Source organism: Aethalodelphis obliquidens, unplaced genomic scaffold, assembly GCF_003676395.1.
Source record: "Aethalodelphis obliquidens isolate GAN/ISIS:26980383/991018 unplaced genomic scaffold, ASM367639v1 scaffold61, whole genome shotgun sequence".
In the NCBI taxonomy this organism is placed as follows: Eukaryota; Metazoa; Chordata; class Mammalia; order Artiodactyla; family Delphinidae; genus Aethalodelphis; species Aethalodelphis obliquidens.
Window position 1 is genome coordinate 6,171,370 of NW_020838005.1, and position 23,669 is coordinate 6,195,038.

The window sequence follows — 23,669 nt, forward strand, 5'->3', positions numbered from 1 at the left end:
CAACAAAAGAAAAATAAATTGGACTTCATCAAGATTTAAAACTTTTGTGCATCAAAAGACACAATCAAGAAAGTGAAAAGACAACCTACAGAATGGGAGAGAATATCTGCAAATTATATATCTGATAAGGGATTAATATCCAGAATATATTAAAAAAAAAAAAACTTCGAGGACTCAACGGCAACAAAACAACTCAATTAAAAATGGGCAAAGGACTTGAATATACATTTCTCCAGAGAAGACATCCAAATGGCCAATAAGCATGTGAAAAGATGCTCAAATCATTAGTCATTAGGGAAATGCACATACCACAGTGAGATGCCACTTCACACCCATTAGGATGGCTGTTGTCAAAAAATCAGAAAACAGCAGGTATTGGCAAGGATGTGGAGAAGCTGGAACCCTCTGGCATTGCTGGTAGAAATGTAAAATGGTGCAGCCACTGGGGAAAACAGTTTGGTGGTTCCGCAAAAAGTTAAATGTAGAATAACCATGTGATCTAACAATTCCACTCCTAGATATATGCCCAAAAGAATGAAAGTAGGGACTCAAACAGATATTTGTACACACATTTTCATAGCAGCGTCACTCACATAACCAAAAAGTGGAAACAACCCAAGTGTCCCTCAACAGATAAATAGATAAACAAAATGTGGTATATACATACAATGGAATATTATTGAGCCTTAAAAAGTAATGAAATGCTAATACATGCTACCACATACATGAACCTTGAAAATATGCTGAGTGAAATAAGCTAGATATTATGTCAAGTGAAGTAATCCAGTGCGTGATTCCACTTATATGAGCCAGAATAGGCAAATTCATGGGGACAGAAAGTGGGTAGAGGTTCCCAGGGTCTGGGAAAGGGGGAAATGGGGAGTTATTGTTTAAAGGGGACAGAGTTCCTGTTTGGGAAGATGGAAAGGTTATGGAAGTGGCTAGTGGTGATTGTTACACAATAATGTGAATGTTCTTAATGTATTGAACACTTACAAATGCTTAATATGGTGAATATTATGTATATTTTACCATTTAAAAAAAGAGAGTAAGGCAGGACAGGCCCTGAACTTGGGAAGCTCTTCGCTTCGGTCCCCGGAGTCTCCCATCTGAGTGCATTTGGCTGAAGGTTGCTGCCCACCCCCTGCACCATTCTCACCTCCCGGCACTGTGCTGTGGGTTCACGCCCCGCCATGCCTGGGCATTGGGCTGAGAGAGAGCTGCTTCCAAACTGGGGGAAGCTCCAGTGAGGTGACCTCTCCTGGAGGGTCCTGGCTCCCACTGCAGCTCCTGCCTCGTAGGGGAGACAGCCCTGCCAGGCGCCTCGCACCGAGGGCAGCGCCAGCGGGGTTCACTCTCTACAGTTACTGGCTGCTTTCTTCCTCTGCTCACAGCTTCCGAGCACCCACGGTTTTCCCCGGAGAGGAGAGCCCTGAGTCGGTCATCATTCCAAAGCAGCGAACCCTCAGGACCCCGCGGGCACTGTCCCACACCCATGGTGCTCCCTGGCAGCAGCTGGAAGCGCAGGCACTCAGATCATCCTTCCCGAAGCCGGCTCCTCGCTCGTGGGGAGGGTGGGAGAGGGACAGAGGGGTGGTGAAGCAGACCACCCGCAGAAGCACGGTCCCTACAGAGGCGGGAAGAGCCCCTTTCACAGAGGCTTTAGTTGTGGGTCCCCAAGCTCTTTTAAAAAGGATAGCAGAGTGTTACCTTGCGGTGGTATTTGTAGTTACTTTGCTTTGCGACACAGAGTCAGTAGGGAATTTTCCGGACTTGAGGTTTAAACCTAGAGTTGTATTTTCCCTGCACTGCATGGCCCCGATGCTGGGGGAGAGCTTGTGCCCTCCTCCCATTTGGGAGACGTTGTTTCTGGGAATCAGAGAGACCACCATGCCTACCATGTCCTTGGCCCCTGAACCCATGGCCCAAGCGTGGACCTCCAAGTTACAGAGTAGTTTCAAGTACCGTTTCCAAAAACCACAAGAGAAAACAGCTTCTGAGCAACCAAAAGAAAAGTCACCAAGTCCCTGCAGTCAAGCCAGAGCCCTCTACCCGGCAGGGCTCTGGTGTTAGGCCTCCACACATATGAAGCCAGAGATTCTCGTTTACTAGCCCTTTCAAGTTAGAAGCCACCCATTCAGATGTCTCGGGACTGCTTTGAGGAAGGCCCTCCGAAGGCACCAGTGAAGCTTCTGGAAGTTTGGCAGCCCGAGCAGAAAGAAACAGCAGCCAGCAGACCAGGGGAAGCCGATGTGAGAATTGCAGAAGGAAGGTGCCTCGCTCTGTGACATCCTGGGAGGAAAATGACGTTGACCAGCCCATAAGAAGTCCCCCTGTGCCGTGTGAGGCGGCGGGATGATGCCTTACACGATTGAGCAGGCTAACCATGCAGCAGCTGCAGGTAACCAGCATCTGATAAATGACAGACACTTTAGAGACACGGTGGGCAGGGGAATACATAACTCACTTTGGAGAACTTGTTTACAAAAAGTGATAATATTAAAGGTTTTAATTTCACCTTACTGAAGTCAACTTTGTTTACCTGGAAGAAGATGCTTCAGAGGACCCGACCCCAGACCACGTCATCCTCTCGTGCTCGTTCCAACTTTCGGCTCACCTGCGACCCCTTGATGCAGAGGGGACGTCTCGCTGCCCGCGGGACCGGGAAAGCGGAGCGTCACTGCTCTTTCTCCACAGACAGCGAGGCAGGGACCCTGGCGTGGGAGTCTCGGGCTCACAGCTCCAGGGGAGAATTGCCCCGGAAGTTTTCCTGAATGTCTTTCTCCTTGGCCCCTGTGACCAGCGACGATCACGCCCGGGGCTGGGAGGGAAGGGCATCGCTGTTCCTCCTGCCCTGCCCGCGAGGAAGCGATGAGCAGCGCGGGATTTCATGGCACACCCTCCCCAACTGGCATGGGCTTCAGAGCGAACAGTTGGCATTTCTGCGGGGACAGGCGGCGTGCTCCCTGGAACAGACCATCGGGGTGGGGCTGCCCCTCCCTCACCTACGGGCTGCCCCCAGCAGCTGTTCCCGACAGGTGCTCGGGCTCTCCGCGGCAGATGGGGACCAAAACGGACCTGTTGGCACGGCTTACCGCACGCCGCCCTCTCACCACACGCTGATGTGTGTACAAACACGCCTGAGCGTGCGGCTTTGTTCTAGAGGGCCCAGCTTGGGGTTCAGGTGACGCCAGAGGGCTCATTCCCGAGGACACTCTTGGTCCCTGGGCCCCCCCTTCAGTTGGAGACCCCTCAGAGTTTGGCCAGCACGCGGGATGTGGCCTGTGCCCGCCCCCAGGCTCTGCCTCCTCCCTCCCGCGTGTGGCAGCCGCGTGTCTCCTCACTGGGGTGTTTGCCCAGGTGTCTGCCTGCTTCCCCAGGGCGCCCACCAAGGCTTTGGGCTCAGCCTGGATGAGGCCCACGAAGGCCAAGCTGCAGTGGCCACAGCACAGGACTCCAGAGCAGGGGCTGTGCCCCGCTTTGCTCCCGCCATCTGTATTCCAGAGCGTGGTCCTACAGACATAGGATGGGGACGCCTGTGGGGGTCCCAAATGCACCGGGAGCCTCGTCTTCATAAAATAGCAGGACGCGTCTGTGCCCCAGTGCTGGGGACGGGACCAGGCAGCTCAACCTCAGGAGGGAGCCGGAGGGGTGAGCGGTGGGCGCTTCCAAGGGCCCCTTGGCGTCTGAGCGAGAGCCCCCCTCTGACAGACCCGCCCCCGGCCCCGGCCCACGCCCCCCGAGGAGCAGGGCCTCACCAGGGCCGTCACCAGTATCGCTGCCCACAGCCTCCAGGAGCCCCCCTGCCCCGTGTTTGGGCTGCTCTTTCCAAACAGCTAACCAGCCAAGGCAACCAGATGAGGGTGACATCTGGCTTGAGACTGTTGCCAAGTCGCTACTGTTCCATCCCTGACAGGAAGGAGGTGAGCTCTTTGTGCCAGATTCTTAAAAGAGAGAGAGAGAGAGAGAGAGAGAATAAAAACGTGTGTTCCCTGCCCCGCATTTCTTTCTTCTCTTTACCCTGACACCTCAGCTGCCACTTTTCTTTCGCTGGAACTTGGACGCCAAGGACCCAATATCCATAACTATTTAGAGCAGACTCTTCCCACCTATGGCGATCAGGGCACTGGAGTAAATGATGTGAACGGGGCTGGAGTGGCGCGATTTAAAGGTGAACTCTGAGGGAAACACACACACACACGTTCATACACGTGTGCGTGATGGATCGTGAGGGGCCGAGGGTGACAGAGAAGAGCTTTTCACAGTGTTTTCCATGGTTAAGGCTCTCAGCAGTGAGTGCATTGCTAGTGAACTGAAAAGAATCAAAATAATATAATAGAAATGAAGGCCCATGTTCCCTGTCTTTTCACGGTATGGAGGAGAAATGTTAATGATTTTCACTGTATCCAATTCTTTGTGGAGTGACAGGAACAGTCTGGTGCCTAGGCCAGGCTGGAACTAGAAGCAAGACCCATCCATTTGTGTGGGGCAGGGATAGCACAGAGGGACTGTATGAGCTCAGCCAGGGCAGCTAGAGAAAGTCCAGCTGGCAGGCTGAGTGTGGTACCCAACAATCATGGCAGCTTGTTAGCTGTGTGCCCTTGGGCAAGTTCCTTAACCTCTCTGAGCCTCTGTTATCCATCTGGAAAATGAGACGTTTTGTGAATTTCCAACAAACATCTCTACAAGGTGATGTTGTCATTTTTATTTTAGAGATGAGAAAATTGAAGTACAGACAGGATAGGTGACCTGGCCAGGTCATGCAGGTAAGTGGGGTAGCCTGACAGGACGTGAAAGCACAGAAAGGGGAGAGGTGGCGCTGGGGAGCCCAAGAGAAGGCAGGCTAGAACTTACCTCAGGAACATCAGGCAGCAGATCTGAAGCGGCACAGCCCAGGGTGTGTTGGCTCTGTCCCCTCTGCACTGGCAGCCATACCTTGCTTACTTATCTTCAAGGCACCCACTTTTCCCTCTTGGCTTAAATCAAGCCGATATCTTACTCCCAAACAAAAAAAAAAAGGTGTTATTTTTCACACGTGAGCTGTGTCTCCCCTGTTCCGTGCTTGTTCCTTTGATTTCTATGAAGCGTAGGGGGATTTTCTTTATCCCTCTGAAACGTGTTGTTTGGACCCACTTTCATGGCGAACTGAGAACACCTAGAAATACATCCAGTTCAAGGAACCAAGGTGAGATTTGTGCTGAGGACAGCCTTGAGTCTTGCCTTGTCCGATGTGACGTTTTCTTTGTGTCATTTGTGAATGTGACAGAGTTACGTATTTCACCATGTGGAGGTTGACGAAGCACCCCCAGCCTTTCTTCAGTTCCCCTTGGCTCCTGGTCAGGGTCGGGGATAGATTTGAGGGTCATGAGTCAGCAGGTCCAGATGTGGAACATATAGCAACGGTCGAGGCAAAGGTTGGTGATGGCCCAGCCTGAGAAGTGTCACTGAGGGTGGGGTGGACTCGTGCACCATTCAGACTGAAGGGTCAAGGTTTGCTTTATGAATACGATTTGCTGGGAGACATCAGCGAGGAAAGAGATGACAATGGCAGTGAGATGTGTGGCTTGGGGAATAGGTGGCTGGTTGTGTCGTGTACAGAGAGAGAGAGCAGGGGAAGACGAACAGCTCTGGGAGAGGAAGCAGAATGGCTCCAGTTTGGGCTGTGCCGTGTCTGAAGCTCTGGGAGGGTGCGTGGTAGGATTCAGTAAGGAAGTAAAGAGAAGGGTCTGGATCCCAGGAAATATGGACAGTGGGTCATTCTTGGTCTAAACAGCACAATACCCGGAGTGTAGGATGGTTTGTGTTTTTATCAGAATTCTTGCTTGTTCATTGCATTTCTGTTTTACGCCTATTCTGCCTCCTATGATGATTGCATTCTGAGTCCGGATCAGATATCAATACTGGAGTTTGGTCACGGATCCCTTCAACCTTTAAGCTGCTCTGGCGGTGCAGAGATTCTTTGAGTGGATTAATAGGACTGTAAAGAAGAGCCAGTAGACATAAAATTCTTTCTCAGAAGCAGTAGACACACTGACAAGCTTTGTTTCAGGGGTGATCCTGAGATCAGCAGCACGGCAGAAAATCTGTGTCATCACAAGCAGGGAACTAGTTTAATGACAGGAATCAAAAGCCAGAGATAAATGGCCACAGCTCTGGGAGGAGAAGTATCAAAATGGAGGTTCTCAGGATCATTAACCCGGACCAGTCTTAATTGACATCCTTGTAGTGATATTCAAAGGGGAATATGTAATAAAAAACATTCAACTTTCTAGACGAAGTTAATTTCTTCCATCATGTTGAAAACAGATAATATAAATATTCCACTGTGGGCCAGGTATATTGTCAGTGGACCTGAAATACTTTTTAGGTAAAAGGCAGCCACAGTGAGCGGTTAAGAACAGGGGCTCAGGGCTCGGTCTGCCTGGGTTCGAATCCTGGCCTCCCACCTCCCTGTGCTGAGTCAGAGGGGCTGTCACGAGGATGGCACACGTGATGCACGCAGGGCGGTGCCTGGCACAGAGTGAGGGCTCAAGGGCCGTCAGCTCTCAGCTCCTCATCACCTCTGCTGCTCTCCCGACACACACATTCTCTTCCTTGCCTGCCAGAAACACGGGATTTTCACTGGGGTCTTAATGGACTTCAGTCAAGATATTTCTTCATAGAGAAAATCAAAGGGAAAGAGATTATTCCCCCGAGGCCTGTGTCCAGGTTCTCCCCCAGGGGCACTGCCAGTGTCCTGCACGGCTGTGCAGCTGCAACATCCAGCGCTCGTGCGTGGACCAAGCCCCCAGCACTCTGGTGCGGGAAGTCTGGTCCCCGGGCTGCCTCCAAAGTACTGAAAATCTGCATGGCATGTAAAACATGAAGTCACTCATTGGATGTGTCTGGGGAAACAGGAAAGGGTGAAATGAGGCTTCAGTTAGTAGGCTCTGGTTTTCCGACCTTCTCTGGGCGTAATCCCTGCCACTTCCCACAGTGGGACATTCCAAGGGCTCAAAAAGATCATAACGTCTTAAAAAAAATAACTAACACCATATGAGCAGGGCTGCTGGAATGGAATATGTAATCTCATCTGTTCCTCAAAACAGCACTGAGAGGGAGGTCACTTATCCCCATTTTGCAGAAGAGATGGCCAGGCCTCAAGGTCAAGTGGTTTGGTAGAGCCAGGAATAGAATTCAGACCCGTCTTGTCACTAACATCTATACAAACATGATCTACTTGAGAACCCCCGAGATACTGTAAGGAAGTTTTGATACTTGGGGATACAAAGCACTGCTTTAACTGTAGAGCGCCGTTGTCTTTATTGTCTTACCTCCAGGTTACATGGGCTCAGATCGCCTTCACCGGAAAACGTGCCGGTTATATGGTGGCGTTACCACATTGAAGTTGTATAATTAGCTTATGTTCCTGCCATCTTCTCTTGAGAGAGTTCCAGTTCTCCCACTGGTTCTGAGCCTTGAAGAAAATTTAAATTATGCTTTGGCAAAGAACACCCATAGCCTATTTCAGATTCCTTCTTTTTTATGTTCCCATTTCTTGTCTCCCTTCTTCTCTCCCTTCCTTTCTTCTTTCAAAAAAAAACCCTGACTGTACTTCACTGCTAAGAAGCTTAAACAACCTGAATAGAGAGTCTTCATTAATCCAGACCCCTCCGTCTTATCTCCACTCGGGTGTCATTTGTTCCTTTGTGATTGTATTAGCAATTAGAAGAAATGAAGAGGTAAGAGTCCTCCAGTGATGCCTGCTTAGAAGTTGAGATGCAGTTGAAACTAGGAAGCAGCGCAGGCTCATCACCTACAGCTCCTAGACCGCACACTGAGAGTATCACAGGGAACAGCCTTTTGTGGGCCATCCTCCCATTGACTTGCACTGTGTCAGCTTTAAGCCTTAGAGGAAACCAACAAAAGCTTCTTTTCTTTCTTTATTTAGCATCATCATATATTCTCTACCATGTGAGGCTGGAAGTGAAAGCATTAAAGCAAAATAGATCTTAAATGCATTTTCTCTTAGAGATTTTATTTTACTTCATAGTCCTATTTTTAGTTTCCTTTGATAATAAAAAAATTCCAATCATTTCATTCTTAGCCCTAGACAATACAGTGCAAGGTTATACATATTGCAGCCCCAGGAAGAATTTCTGCTTGCAAGCTGGCCAGCCTGTTTGCAGTTGACAGATGTAACCTACTCCAGGGCAGAGGAAGTCTCAAGGGAGGTTTTAATTTCTTAATATTGAAATGAGCACAACTTGTATTGTCTTAATCAGTGAATAAAAAAACAATAAAGTTGCTAAGTCTCATTTTTTAAACTCAGTGTAAGAGGATTTTAAGAAATCACAATTGCCTCTTAAGTTACTGTTGAAAGTTAATTTTCTCTGTGTTCGAGAAGATTCTTCCAGTGGTTCTGCAGATAGACAGTTGTACTGCAATTACGTGAAACATTTTTCTGAGCTGCTCTGTGGACACCACTCCTCGGCAGGGAAAGGGTGTGTGCTAAGGTGTGCAGAGTTGTTGTACTTTTGTCTTTGAAGAGAACATGACTTGGCTTTCATCACATCTCGTGAGCTCAGAATACAGAAGTATTCAGTTAAAATTTCAGCAGAGATCTTTTAATGCAAAGTGCATTCTTTCACAATATCTGCTACTTTAGGCAAGGGACTGTATGAGGAATACTTCTGACTATAAATAAAGAAAGGATTTTCTAATGAGAATTAGTGGCCTCTATAAAGTCATAATAAACATGTTTCAACTGTTTGTCTGAACAAATAATTTTATACACAAAACGTTGATGTATTACATATAGTCATTCTTATGTATTTCTCAATTTAATCCAACTTAAAACCACATTTCTTAAAAACTAAAGTTCACCGATTTCTGGGGCCATAGGCTAGTCAATTCTGGTTCCCTGGTAGCTTGTATGGTGCCTTCATAGGGACACAGTAAATGTTTCTTGAACTAAATTGAAGAAGAAAATTGCTTAAGGTGCTGTGTGTGTGTGTGTGTGTGTGTGTGTAGAGAGAGAGAGATACAGACATTATATACAATATAAAATATGAAACAATATGTTACAGATGTGGAGCCAAGGTGCTCATGGGGAACATAGAGTTTCAGGGTAGGGGTTGTGCATTTGAAATCAAAATGCACCTTTGGAATATATATTCTCAAAACTCAAGAATAACAACAAGTAAATCAATTTAAAAATGGGTAAAAATCTGAACAGACAGTTCACCACAGAAGATATACAGAAGGCAAATAAGAACATTAAAAGATGCTTGGCATTATTAGTCATTAGGGAAATGCCAATTACAACCACACTGAAAGACTGCTACACACCAGTTAGAAGGGCTAAATTAAAAAATAATGGCAATACCAGGTGCCAACAAGATGCCAAGCAGTAGGAACTCTCAAACATTGCTGGTAGGAATGCAGAACGCTCCGGAACTTTCTTATCAAGTTCAGTGTACATTTGTCACATGCCCCAGCAGTCCCACTCCTAGGGTTTTGCCTAAGATAATTAAGACTTAGTTCAGACAAACCCAATACCTGAATGTTCAGAGCAGCTTTATTCATAACAGCCCCCAACTGGAAACAACCCAGATGTCCTTCAGTTGATGAAAGGATGGCCAGACCGCAGTATGTATATACCTGAGAAAGCCCTGCTCTCTCACTTCTGGCTGACCTCAAAGCCCTGCACAGGTAGGGGAATTCCCTGGCGGTCCAGTGGTTAGGACTTGGTGCTTTTCACTTCCAGGGGCCCGAGTCAGGGTTAGGGTTATGGCTAGGCCCAGATTCAATCCCTGGTCGGTGAACTAAGATCCCACAAGCCCTGCCATGCAGCCAAAAAAAAAAGGGGGGGTGCTTCCCTGGTGGCGCAGTGGTTGAGAGTCCGCCTGCCGATGCAGGGGACACAGGTTTGTGCCCCGGTCCGGGAAGATCCCACATGCCGCGGAGCAGCTGGGACCGTGAGCCATGGCCGCTGAGCCTGTGCGTCCGGAGCCTGTGCTCCGCAATGGGAGAGGCCACAGCAGTGAGAGGCCCACGTACCGCAAAAAAACAAAACAAAACCAAAAAAAACGCCCCACACAAGTAAAGAGAGAGAGAAAAGGCAGAGTTAAAAAACCACTGTAGCATTGAAGCTGTGTTTGCTCCAACACACAGAGGGCCAAAGGGTAGAAGTCTCATTGCTTCCCGACAGGTAAGGAACCCTGTGCCCAATCATTAGCTGACCAAGCAGAGATACCAGTGACACACATGGAAGGGAGCACACACTTTACGGAACTAGTCCAAGAAGTCAGTGAACAAATGAGCAGCAGCAACAGCAACAAACCAAGGGGGAGGGTAGTCTGATTTTCAGTTACCACTATATTATTTAAGATGCCCAGTTTTCAAGAAATTACGGGACAAACAAAGAAACATGGAAGTAAGACTTACTAGACAAAGACTTTAAATCAGCTATTGTAAATACACTCAAAGAACTAAAGGGAACCATGACTAAAGAACGAAAGGAAAGAAAATATGAGAACACTGCTCACCAAATAAAGAATATCAATAAGGAGAGAGAAATTATATTAAAAAAGAGAACTAAATAGAAATTGCAGAATTAAATACAACTAAATAGAAATTCAAAGGTACAATAACTTAAGCAGTAACAAAATCACTAAAGATGCTGAGTTGGTGGAAGAAAGAACAAAGTTAGGTTAATTGGAATCAGAATTGTCCAGTCTGAGCTATGGAAATGATAAAAAATAGTCACAACTCTGAGACTGTTCTAAAAACCACTGAGGTGTCAACCTCAAAAGGCTGAATTTTATGGTATGTGGACTATATCTTAATAAAATAGTTATCTGAAAAAAAGCAGCACAGTTTAGAAAAGGCTCTGGAACACATGGCTCAGAGAGACAACATGGGCAACAGGAGGGTGGCCTCCTAGTTTAATCCTCTCGCTTTACAGTTGGGGAAACAGAGGCCCGGACCCAGACAGGTGAAACAAGGTGCCCAGTGCTTGAGGTGTAATCGACAGGAACTCTTTACCCATTTTACAGCTATGGTGACCAGCCAGCCCAACTGACCCCAGACTTTCCTAGTTTTAACACTGACAGCCCCGCATCCTGAGAAGCCCCTGGTCCTGGGCGAATCAGCCTGGTTGGCTGCACTGTCTGCAGTTCACACTGGGACAGATATTCTTTCCTGTGGCTCTGAATCGCTGACGTTCATACGTAGATGAGAGATGGTGGTACTCAGAAAAGTTCCTTTGCCTTGCTGAACTCAATGTTCTCAACTGAAGCAGCTGGCATTTTGCTTTAAGTTCTTTTCTATTCACCCTTTCAGAATGAAGGATGTTTCCTTTTAAAGAAATCTGCATTTCATCCACAAGGTGAAAGCCAGTGTCCTTGGCTTCCTTGAAAAGTGACAAGTGGATTCTTTTGTATACTAAACGCTAAGGATATAACAGAAACAGAGGTTGTCGTTAATTGACTCCAGATATGAAAAAGCAGATTATAACCCCTTAGAGATATATTCAGAGGAGAGTGGGAGAGGGAGAGAGATCCATTTCCTGTCAAACTAAAAGCCATGAAAGGAAAACTTGTATAGGAAAAGTCACTTGAATTCCGTTTCAAACCCAGCAGACCTCAAAGGCAAGGGAAACCAGCGGTCCTTGAACATGTGATTGATGTTGTCACCTCGTGGCTGGAGGAGACGCTGCAGAAGCCAGAGCAAATGGGCAGTGGCACGTTTCAGCCACACAGCTCTGTGCCTCTTCCCCCGGCCTGCAGCTGGGGTGCCCAGCTCAGCCTCCCTCCTTTCCAGGCCAGGGCTGCCACCCAGCCCAGCCTGACACGGGGCTCCTCCTTTCAAGGCACTCAGTAGAAAGTGAGGAAGGACCCAGTTCCTCTTGCCCCCAGGAAATGGTGCTTGGAATTTATAAGGTATGGGGAGGTGAAGGATGACAACCAAGTCGTACCGTCCCCACCTTGGCTCAGCTTGCCTTAAAGCCGCGGCCGCGGCCAAGCAGGTGAAACTGAGGCATCGGCCAGCTTTGCCTGGGTTCAAGCGCTCCCTCTAACCCTGTAGAGTGTTTCCACCTGTCCCTGTGATCGCAGGGCAGTGGATGCACAGAAAGTGTGTAGCTCGGTTACCTTAAATGGGAGCAAACAGAAAAACAGGCCATAAACTTGATGCCTCCAAAGGCCTCGCCCCCCATCTGCTTTCATCTCTTCCTGCTGTTCTGCTGAGCCCCTTTCAGCTTTCCCCCGCTCCCCATCCAGGCCCTTCAGCACCCCTCAAATATGTCTCATGACCCCCTCCCGCCGTGTACTCGGAGCAGACCCACCTCTGCACTCCCCAGCCTGTGGGCGTGGCTCCCATTTTGCCACATGTCAGCCATCACTCCGCACCCTCAGGCCATCCCATACTCATCATGTGACCCGACTCCCTGCCTAAACCAGAAACTCCTTGAACGCAGGGAACTTGTCTTCCTCAGTCCGGCCTCACGAGCACCTGCTACGTACACAGTAGGCACTTAGGGTGTGATTGCTCACATGCCCGTCATTATTCCTGCTTTAGAGATTGTCTTATTCACCTCTCTGTCCCTAATGTCTAGCACAGTACACGGCGCCTAGCAAATGCCCCACCATGATTGCCGAAATTAGTTAATTAAGTCAAATTGGAGAGTTAAAAAAAACTTATTTGCGGGGAAGTTGCACGACTGGCTCCCGTGAGCAGTGCCTGCCTTCCCGGATCTTTCAGCATCACACCCCGAACCAGGGAAAACCGGGGTCTGTAACAGAGGAAATAAAGTATTCCGTTCGGGGACTTGCTGCAGACTGTCACCGCCTCGCAGCAGGGCCAGCTGGGAGCGATGCTGCTGCTGTGGCAGAGGGGAAAGTACGAAGCTCATGCTGGTGCCGGACAGTTTCTTCCCAGGAAGAACGTCAGTCCCTTCCTCTCACATCCTGGTGATCAGAGGAAGTCATACGGGCAACCTGACATCAAGAGGGAGGGCAAGGGATGTTGGTGACCATGAACGCAGTCTGCCATGCTTGTCTGCTAGAGCACAGTTTCTCAAATCCATGCACATGGATTGCCTGGAGACGGTTTTAAAACTCAGATCCTGATTCAGTAGGTCCGGGAAGGGAGCCAGATTTTGCATTTCTAACAAGCTGCTGGCCTATCGTCCACACTCTGAGGACCAGGGAGAAAGCTTTGAATCCTTACTGGCCGCACCGAACTCCTTCCCTGTCCCCTTCTCTGCAGAGACAGAACTCGGCTCGTAGCTCTATCATTTTGTGCTGCAAACCAAGAAAAACCTCTTTGCCAGTCAGCAGACACTTGTGGTTTACCTCACAGGCAAGGGGGACACAGGAATAAATAATGAAAGTCATTAACGGCTCGACACAACTGCAGAGTCTGGGGAAGGACAGAGCACAAGGATGCTGCAGCTGTTCTCAGAAGCCAGAATCCTTCCATCCAGAGGCCACCATTTGCATAAGCAGGTTTGGTAAATGGACCAAATTAGACCTAATTGTGTCACCTCTGTCTGCTGTGCCTCCCATGGTTTCACGGAGCTGGGAAGGGTCAGTGCAGCTCTGACTGGGCCTCATAAAAGCTTCAGCCCCATCGAGCACCCTCCTTGGCCGTGTCACATCTCTGTCCCAGGATCTCCTGCTGGCCCTTGCAAGTGCTGACGGCCACTGAGGGGTTGCAGGGGGCGGTATCCATGGGTCCAGAGCCTCGAGCTCCTGTTGTCCCAGGGTCCTCCCTGGTACAGGAGGCGGGCAGCCTGTCCACCTCCTCCTTGGGGCTGAAGCTGAACCCCTGTGGGCAGTGGCAAACCCGCTCCCCACGCCACTGCAGTTGCGTGGTGCTGAGCTGCCAACACACGTGCCTCTGCTCAGCTCGGAAGAGATGCTGTTTTTTCTTTCGAGTGGTTTTATTTAAAAGCCATGCCAGTCACTTTATATCCTTTCTCCGAAGTTTTGATTGATGGCAATCTGGTCAGCCAGAAGCTGCCAATGGAATAAAACTGCTGACTTGGGCATCGGCATTGGCTGAGCTCATTAAACCTGCACGGGTGTGTGTGGGGTGTGTGTATGTGTGTGTGTGTGCACACGCGCACACGCGCAGGATGGAAACATAGCACAGGATTCGATGGAGTTAGATCTGGAACGAACTGAAGGGCCCTCAGTTCAGAAGGGCAAAGTAGGAACCAAGGAGGGGCTGTGCCTGTATATGCTCCCTGCTGCCACTAGAGGGCAGAGTGCAGGCCAGCATCAGGGTCTCTTGGGTCCTGACAGGAGCCTTTTCCTCTCTAAAGGAGAGCTGGTGGGCCTGCGGGGCAGCAGTCTCAGGTTAATCTGTTAAAAGCCAAATCAAACCCTAATTTCCTGTGGGCTCAGTATCATAAACTGGATTTCAGTATCATAAACTGGATTTCAGTTCTAGGACACTAAGTTCTTACCATTAAAATCATTTAAAAAATGATCATAAAATAAAATGACACATGCTTACACTTTACAAATAATTACATGAAAACCGAACACTTAAGGTGAGGCTAATTTCTTTTGGTGGGTGGAGGAGACGGGGTTTGCTTGGATCAGACTTAATGAGGCTTTAAAAAATATGCATCTGACGAGGTTTGAACTCATCAGTTACCTTCTCCCTTCCTGGTGACTTTCTCACTGTCCACAGAGCCGTTTCTCATTGGGCCTTCAGACTGTCTTGAAAATGCTCATTGCCCATTGGACATGCCGCCGGCACGTTCCAGCGCCTTAAGAAGGCGAGGGTGGGCAGTTACCGTGATGACTTTTTGTGTCCAAAGGTTCTGAATGCAGGGCCCATGGATGGACTCCAAAGGGTCAGAGGATACTTTGAAATTATAAGCAAATATTTGATCGTGAGTTTATGTGAGAAGAATGTGCACAGTGTTTATCAGATCTTCGAGGGAATCCATGACCCGCCCCCCACAAGATGTTAAGATCCACTATCATAAATTGGGGATTCTTTTTTATGATGATATATTTTCTAAAAAGAGAAGGTGTCCATAGGTCACTCCGTCTAACATGGGGGTTGAATGTATATAGCTTGGCATTCTCATGTGCACTTGTATTCACATACATGTGAGGACACACTCACATGCAAATGTGTACATACATCCTCGCTCACACACATGTGTACACACACGTGTGCCAGTGTCTCTAGAGCCACCCCCTCACCCATCCCTGTCCTGCTCTGTAGAATTCCAGCTTAAGGTTCCTGGTGGGTTCATACTGACCTTCTATATCTCAGACACATGTGTGGCAGGACAGGGCAGACTCAGCTCCCTGGGGTCTCACCCATCCTGTATTTCCAAATTCCAGGGACAGCATGTATGTGGGAAGGAGCATGAAATCCAGAGCCAGACAGATCTGGGTTCTTATCCCAGACCCACCACTAACTCTCCAGGCACATGAATTTGAGCGTGATTCTTAATCTCTTTGAGTTTCCTTGTGGCTGGAGTCAGAATAACTATTCCCCCACCCCTACAGGATTCCTAGCGTGATGAAATGAGAAAATGAAAGACAGGGCGTCCTAAGCTTGCGTCTGCCCCTTTGGAGGGCCCTGCAAGCCCCTCCTCTGACATCCATCAGAAAATCGATGTGGAGCCTAGCATTTAACATGCAAACTCTGCTTTCCTGACACTTGAAGTAGGTCTTCTGCCATCTTTTGGATTCAAATGATACTTGGAAAGTTTGTGGAATTCAGTATTTGGTGGTGGGGGGGGGCATTTATCCCTCTGAGTGGCTGGGAGGCAGGCAATGCCAGGTCTCTATCAGGGGGCCTTAGAGGAGCTCTCTGATTGGCCCTCCATCTTTACAATGCAGTCATTGATAGGTGGCATCAGTTGAGGTGGGACAAGATAAAGAATAACCGAACCACATGTTTGCAGCAAGTCTTTTTACTGTTGAACTCCTTTTGCACTTCCTTGGAGGAGATTAACGTCAAAACGGGGGGCAACTGATAAAAACAATCCAGGAAGGATCTGTGTAACTGTCATGGGGTGAGCTTGTCATGCAGCAAACAGTGTTATTTGACAGCTAAAAAAAAGCAATGACAGGCAACCCAGTGTCCATTGATGGATGAAGGGGTAAACAAAATGTGATGTATACATACAACAGAATACTATTCAGCCTTGAAAAGGAAGGAAATTCTGACACAGGCTACAACATGGATGAACCTCAAGGACATTATGCTGAGTGAAAGAAGCCAGTCACAAAAGGACAAACACTGTAGGATCCCATTTCTGAGTACCTAAAATAGTCAGATTTACAGAGACAGAAAGTAAAATGGTGGGTATGAGGGACGGTGGGGAGGGAGGAATGGGGAGTTGTTATTTAATGGGGACAGAGTTTTAGTTTTGCAAGATAAAAAGTTCTGGAGACTAGTCACACAGCAATGTGAATGTACAAAACACTACTGAACTGTATACCTGAAAATGGTTAAGATGGAGAATTTGAAGTTATGTGTATTTTCCCACAATTTTAAAGAAAGTCAGTGAGGTGACCAAGAAATGTGTCACATGTTTTGAGGTCCAGGGATGTGAGCAGGGTGGGGAGAGTGTGATCCAAATATAAGTGTCTAGGTCTCTTGGATATTTTGAAATAGTGACCTGTCCCTCTCTAAGGGGAGGGTAGCTCCTTTGTCTGGCCACGGTGGTCTTGTAGCAGTGCTGGAAATAGTCAGGAGACAGGTTCTCGTCCTGTCATTGATGAGTGGCTCTGGACAAACCTCCGCTCTGCCTGCACTTTGGTGTCCTCCGCTGAGAAATTAGAGGATATTTCCCCCTCTGCAGTCAGTGAAAGCTTCGCATGGACTACAGTGCGTGCGGAAGCCCTTTGGAGACACTGCAGTTCAGGACGAACACAAGGACTTGGGACTGAGGCTGCTTCTCTGCCTTGATACACTTCTCGCCCTACCTGTTGATGCTCCAGCATGGCCTGCACTGCTGTGGCCTCCAGGCAACATTCAGCGTGGCCTCAGAGTCTGTCGTTTCCACGCAATACGCTTTGTATCCCTGGGCACCTGGAGAATCTCAGCGATGCTAACAGTGAGCTTCTTAGCGGGTTGCAGTAAGCGGAAAGGTCACGTGTTCATTAATTTTATTAAAAGAAAGGCTTCCTGCTGGCAGCCCTGGAAGGGTGGGTTGGGTCCAGGACACTCCCGCTGGCAGAACATCTGTAAGGGAACGGCCTGGCCACCTCCTCCACAGGCTGGGGCTGGAGACACCGCTTGGGAGCTGGGAGCTCTGCCCCAGCTTATTGACCCCCCACCTCTTTTTCCTGCTCCACAGAGATGGGCTGTGCAGCTGTAGAATTAGGGCGTGCCCGCGGGTGGAGATGAAGGCCTGCCTAAGGAGGGCAAGATGGTGGGCTCCTTTCCCCCAGGGTGGGCACTGATGGGAACGTAGGTCAGGACTACCACGTAGTCAGAATGTGCCAGGATGCGCTGCGCCGTCTTGGACTGTCATCATAGCACATTGAGGGAAGTATCGTGCCCATTTTACAGATAGAAAAGCTGCTTCCGGGAAGAAAATGATAAGAGAATAAAGGCAGAGGAGGCTTCCTGGGACCATCTAAGAAAAGGGTGAGGTAAGAGTCTGTGAGAAAAGCATCTGATCAGTTCCACTAGGCGACCCTCCTACAAGAGATTCTGAACCAGGTGTCACACTGATGTGCGTTATTTCACGTTAGACCCCACTTACTTCCTTCTTAAAAATCAGCAAAAATAAAAATAAAAATGCAACAAACAAGGAGCGCTAGATAACTGTTTTGGCGTCAACAAGAGTGGAAGGTAGAAAAATGAGGGCTGGGCGTAGGGGGCGGTTAGGCCCAGTGGCTCTTCCTCGGGGGCTGGTCCCGGTGAGGGAACAGGCAGAGCAAGCGGATGTGCAGGACTGCCCTTCTGAGTGGCAGTGGGTGAACAGCCCTGGAGCCTGGAGTGACGAAGGATGAGTTGGGCCTGGGGGTTGACCAGCGAGAGAGCGTGTTTCCTGGAGGCATCTGACGGGGGTTTGAGCCATCGGGGGGGGGGGTCACTTTGACCTCACGCTCTGCACTCCGTTTCAAAGGTGGCTCTGTAGAGTCTGAAGGAAGAGCACAGAGTCTCCTTGGGCGACGTCAGCGCGGTCTGGAGGCAGGGCCCACTAGCCTGGGGTCCCCCAGGGGTTCATCCTGAGAGGTCGGCTGTGCTCGAGGCCAGAGTGTTTGCTGCAGCTGCTTTCAACTCTGTCTGCCATGCTTTTCCTGTGGGTTTTCCTGTGGGCAGCCCACCCTCATGGGCACAGCCTCCTCTTTATAAGATACCAGGAACCTCTGTGGGTGATGTGATTCATCATCTCTATAATCAGGAACGGCCTGTCATCGGTGTGGTCCCTGTCGTGGACGATGGGGGAGGCCACACGTGTTCTAGCTCTGCCGACACTCCCTTCCCTCCCACGCGAGTGGGCAGGTGAGCGCGAATGATGCGAGGATCGGGGTAGCCTTCCATCTGCCCTAATTCATGAAGGAAAAGTAAGTTACAAACAACGACGTAGCCGTTATCAGTCACAAATTACTTACGACAGCCCCAGTAACTGACTGGGGACCTGGCGTACGGAGATGCTATAGGAGAAGGGTCTGGAGACTGAGGTGCACCCGTCAGCACCAGCACAGCTTGGGCATGAGGCCAGACTGACCACTGGACTTTGGGGGCCAGAGGGACCATCTATAACCCGGTCTTCATTGCCCACCACCCCCATCACCTCAGTCACCCCCGCCCCCAAAGAGTGAAAGGGCTTTTTCAGGAGCTGCAGGTGATGCTGAGGCCATCCTTCTGTGGAAGGTGATTGGCCCTCTCTCCACGGACACGGCCACTGCAACGCATGGTCTAAAGAGTAAACCCGCCCTGGGAAACTGGCCGAGAGTCTGTGACAAGGAAAGTGACGGACAGACTCAGCTTCCTGGTCCCCGAGCTCCTCCTCGCTGCCCCTTCCCAGGTCCCCAAGGAGGTGCTTTGGCTTGAGGCAGCAGCAGGGACCCAGGTGGAAACCCGAAGGTTAAGAAGAGCGCCAAGAGATCCCCAAGACTCGTTCACTCATTTCTTATATTGATACATTAAGCGCCGAGATGAGGTAGAGAAACAAGACAGTCCATACTGTCAAGGAGTACGCGGTCCAGCACGTGTAATGCCAGAGGGGAGTGGAAGTGGATAATTGCGATGCGATGTCTCAAGCGCCATAAGGGGTGGCAGTGTCGTGGGAGCCTAGAAGATGGACTAACTTCAGCCCTAATGAATCAGGAAAGGTTTTATACAGGTGGGGACATTTGACCTGGGTCCTGAGAGGTGGGTAGGAGTTCGTGCCGTAGAGAAGAGGGAACATTCTAAGGAGGTCGTGTGCAAGGGAATGGAATGTTCAGGAAATATGTAGGGGTCAACACGACCCAAGAAAATAGTACACAGAGAGGGAAAGGAAAGAGCTAGAGAACGGGGAGGGAGTGAGGCTGAGGTGGGGTGGGACCCAGCAGGAAGAGGGAGGGGTCGGCAGGTTCTCCCAGGGATCAGGGTTTAAGGAGGAGCTATTACCAGCAGCCGGCTCTCCCAGCAGCTCTAGGGTGTGTGTGTGTGTGTGTGTCCCTCCGGATGCAAGTGAAGAAGCAGAGGGCCGGGGCTCTGGGAAGGAGGGAAATAGAGACAAGATAGGGTTTTCGTTTTCCCACTTCCTCTGTTGTACATCTAGTTTCTTTTGGGCGCTTTTGTCCCTTCCCCAGTTTCAGAGCAAGGTTGAGGACAGCCCCGTGCTAAGTGAGGCCTCAGCCTGGACGCTGCTGGCCCAGTGCACGGGGGCGACGTCCACCGCAGAGCAGACGTGGCCAGAATGTCCCAGCCTAATGGGAGGTGCAAGAGGGCAGCGTGTGGGTCTGTCTCCTGCGGGTTTTCATCGCTTTTTATTCTCGGTTTTTCCTGCCATCTTGTGGTGGATTCTGGTACTGCAGCCCCCTCCCCACACCTCCCTTCCCGCTGCTCCCGGAAGGATGCTGCCCTGGGGTGGTCGTGGGCAGGGGTGGCTCGGAGCTGGCGTGAGAGGGGGAGGGTAGCAAGGCAATAGCGCCCACTGGCACCGGCCTCCCTACCTCGGGGAAAAGAAGCTTCTGGAGACGGCAGCTGCGGCCTCCAGGGCCTCGGGAAGGCCGTCCTTGTTTGTACCAGGAGGATGGCCATTTGTGAGGAAGACAGATGCGGGCAGGCGGGAGGGCGGCGAGTGGGGAGGAGGCCCGCGCAGAGGACTAGCCGGGAGGTCACTCCCGAGTCGAAGTCTGCCCAGACAGTTAACCAGTCCCGGGTCCTCGTGCTCACGCAGGTTCTGGTTCCTGAAAACATTCCTGGCACTAAATGCCATGTTCGTCGCGGTTCATCACAGAAACAGAAAGTGTTGGAGATATTTTAAGCGGGGCGGGTTTCACAAAGGGAATTTGGTGCTTCCAGAATCATTTGAAAGGCTGGTGGAGTGAAGGTCAGGGAACAGCACCTCTGGGTTTCAGGAGGCCAAGAAGTTACAGAAGTGGCTAGAAATCATTGCGATGGCTTTGGTTGCCCACAGCACAGGGGTCAGAGCCCCAGGTCTGCCCTCTGCCAGTGCTCGTGCCCATCCCCACAGCTGCACCTGGCCGATAACAGCTTCTCCTCGGATTTACCCGCCAGCTGTCACGTGCCCTTCTCCCATCGGCGGAATCTCAACCGGGGCGCGGCAGGCGGTGGGATGTCAGAAATGCGTTTTCCCAGCTTGCAGCCAATGCAATAGCAGGGCGAGCCGAGGGTGTCAGGGGCCAAGACGCAGTATCGGACACAGACTTTTAAATATGGACGATAATAATAGCATCAATACTTCCTTCAGCCGGCTGCCGTGAGGCTGAAGTTAACCCAGAGCGTGGCATGTGGTAAACCCTCGATAATCGCTCGTTTACACAGAACTGCCAGAACTGAAGTCAGAATGGCTCGCCATTCTCCTGTCTAACCCTTGAAAGGGAACGGGCCGCCTCTGAGCTGCGGGGTCCAACCCGCCCGCCTTAGTCAGGATCCTTCCTTTACCCCTCCTGGGTCTGCCTGGCGTCAGATCCGCAGTCAGCCTCATTCTGGCGCAGAGGGCTGGGCGGACATTTAGGAAGAAGGTGAAGGTTCTCAGGGAAAATCAGGGACTCGTGCTGAGTATTAAATTGGATTCCCTGTGCTGTGCCGATTTGAGGACGTCATCTTAAATGGACCAACGATGGTCAGAGCCTGGTCAGTTCCATCATGAAAACACAAGTTGGGGCTCAGCCGCGCACCCCTGTCCAAAATGGAATCAGTGAACCTGGGTCGCGTCTCTGCTGCCTTGCGCTCAGATACCTCGAGCAGCCTGTACCAGGAAAGAAATAGGGCACAGCTGAAATCCAAAAGGGAAAGGAAACGGGCTAAGATCCATGGGGAACAATGACGAGTTCTTCATCCGTCTCCTGCCCCAAATAGCTCCGCTCTCCTCCCCCACTGGTGTTTACATGTGTTCCTTGCCTGGCGGCAGATGCCACCAGGCCTTAAACTGGGTCACATAGGGTGGTGAGGAACCGACCAGGCCCTCAGGCCATGTCCTCCCCTGCCCTCACTCCCCAGAGGCTCCAGCCTGGAGCGGCAGAGCCCGGACCCCAGGTGGCCCCTGCCCTCCAGGCATCCTGGCGGGGTCCCTGCTGCCCAGAGCCACAGCCGGCGAGGGGGTCCTCTGTCCAGCCTGTGAGGGGGCAGAGGGGTCGGCACTGGCTGCTGCTGCAGCCTCCCCGCCCCCTCCTGCCCCGCCATCCCCTCTCACCGCAGCCAGGCGCCAATCCCCTCAGGGACCCCAGCCTCCCCAGGGCAGCCGGGGAGCCACACGGCCCTGCTGCTTCCCCTGCAAACAGGGTGGCTTCATACAGACCCACAGGGCCCAAACCAGGGCTCCCGACACCCACGGGGGCAGAGGTGGTGTAGAGGGTAGAGCATAACTTACAGTCAGAACCAAACCCAATCAAACCCAACCCGGATTTCAGACCCCAGCGCCCTGGGGCACACGAAGGGAGATGGCTGCCCAGAATAACCCAGCAGGGAAGTGGCCGAGCCCGGGCCCCAAGGACCTCTGCGCACCCCCAGCCACATGTCTGCCCCTCCCATCCTGACCTCCTGGCCCTCCTCCTTCCCGGGATCCCTGCGCTTCGGGTCCTCATGGTGCCTTTCCCTCCACAGGTTCTGTCAGAGCACGGCTTTGGCCTGATCACCACCGACATCCGGGAGGGACAGACTTTCTACTACGCAGAGGATTACCACCAGCAGTACCTGAGCAAGATCCCCAACGGGTACTGCGGCCTCGGGGGCACCGGAGTGTCCTGCCCGCTGGGTATTAAAAAGTAAAAAGGAATTTCTCCCCACATGTTCAGCCCTTGAGGTCACAGCAAAAATGCTTCCAACATATCGGGCAATTCTTTTGTGGTTCATTCACCATCAGGTGCTTTTTGAAGTGCACAAAGGCATTCATAAAAGTCTGCTTTATTGAGGTGTAATTTACATGAAGTGCAGTGGCAAGCTGATAACACGTAATTTATCTTCTAATAAGTTATGGTGGGAGGAGAGCTGTGAAATTTTTTGGCTCATTTGGTGTCTGAACGAGAATAATGAATAATCAGTGTTCACCCTTCTTGTGCCTGGGTGCCTGCCGCGGGAACCAAGCTGGGAGATCGTTGGAGGGGATAGGGCGTCCTTTATCTGTGCCCTGTCCCACCTCATGAGCCCTCCTGCCCTCCAGTGCCTTAAAATTCGCAAACATTTATAGCCACAATGAATCATTCACTGAAATACTTTGCCCAGCTGATCCTATACGTGTGTAAAGGGCTTTCTCTCTCTTTTCGGCCCTCCTCGTGGCAGAGAAGAGATGTGAGTTAGCTTGATGAATTTTAACGCTTTGCTCACAGCTATGAGAAGTGCTTGTTCTAATAAAAGTCTACAGTCTAATAATACAAACTGTCTGATATCTCATCCGTCTTTTACTTGTTTAGGTAGGATATTTCTAAGTATTGTAAGATAAACTTCAGAGCTCTCAAAGAGCTTGCGAGGGAAAAAGTCTTAAGAATCATTTTCCCCCAAACAGGAAATCTGATTGAAATCTTTAGAAAACAGGTACACCTCTAGCTTCTTGCAACTTTAGTAATAATAGCTGTTTTCAACATGCCAATTACAGCTGTCACATCAGGGGCTATTCTAGAGAGCAGACACATGGAATCCCTGCCCTAAAGAGTCTTTATATTCAAGACCAGGGATGGGGGAAGTACACAATAAACAGGTAAACACATGAATAAGTAAGATAATTGCTGGTCCTGAGAAATGATAGGAAGATGGTGAATAGGGCAAGATGTTAAGTTGTGTCTGGGTGCTAGGAGTTGTGTTGAGAGCTGTGTTAGCCACGCTGGTTAGGGGAGGTGGTGAAGCGGTGAGGTCTGTAAGGTGGTGACACGTAAGTTGAGAACTGAATGATCTGAATGATGCAAAGGAGAAACGGACACACGAGTTGGGAGAGGAGAGCGGAGCTCTGGGGGCAGGAGATGGACTAAGAAATAAGACATGGTTCCCCCTGGATATAGCCCATTTCTTCTTTTCCCTCTTGG

At 50.2% G+C, this 23,669-nt stretch overlaps 1 protein-coding gene across 5 annotated transcripts in view; it reads left to right on the forward strand.

The window, feature by feature from the left end:
- The window catches only part of MSRA (methionine sulfoxide reductase A), a 371,535-nt gene extending 348,507 nt beyond the window's left edge, over positions 1–23,028 (forward strand). For all 5 annotated transcript variants that reach the window (XM_027087936.1, XM_027087939.1, XM_027087938.1 and 2 more), the window contains one exon: positions 22,258–23,028. In XM_027087936.1, the coding sequence (XP_026943737.1) occupies positions 22,258–22,422 (165 nt within the window). In that variant the 3' untranslated portion in view covers positions 22,423–23,028. The remainder of the gene's footprint in view (positions 1–22,257) is intronic.
- Positions 23,029–23,669: the final 641 nt, after the last annotated feature.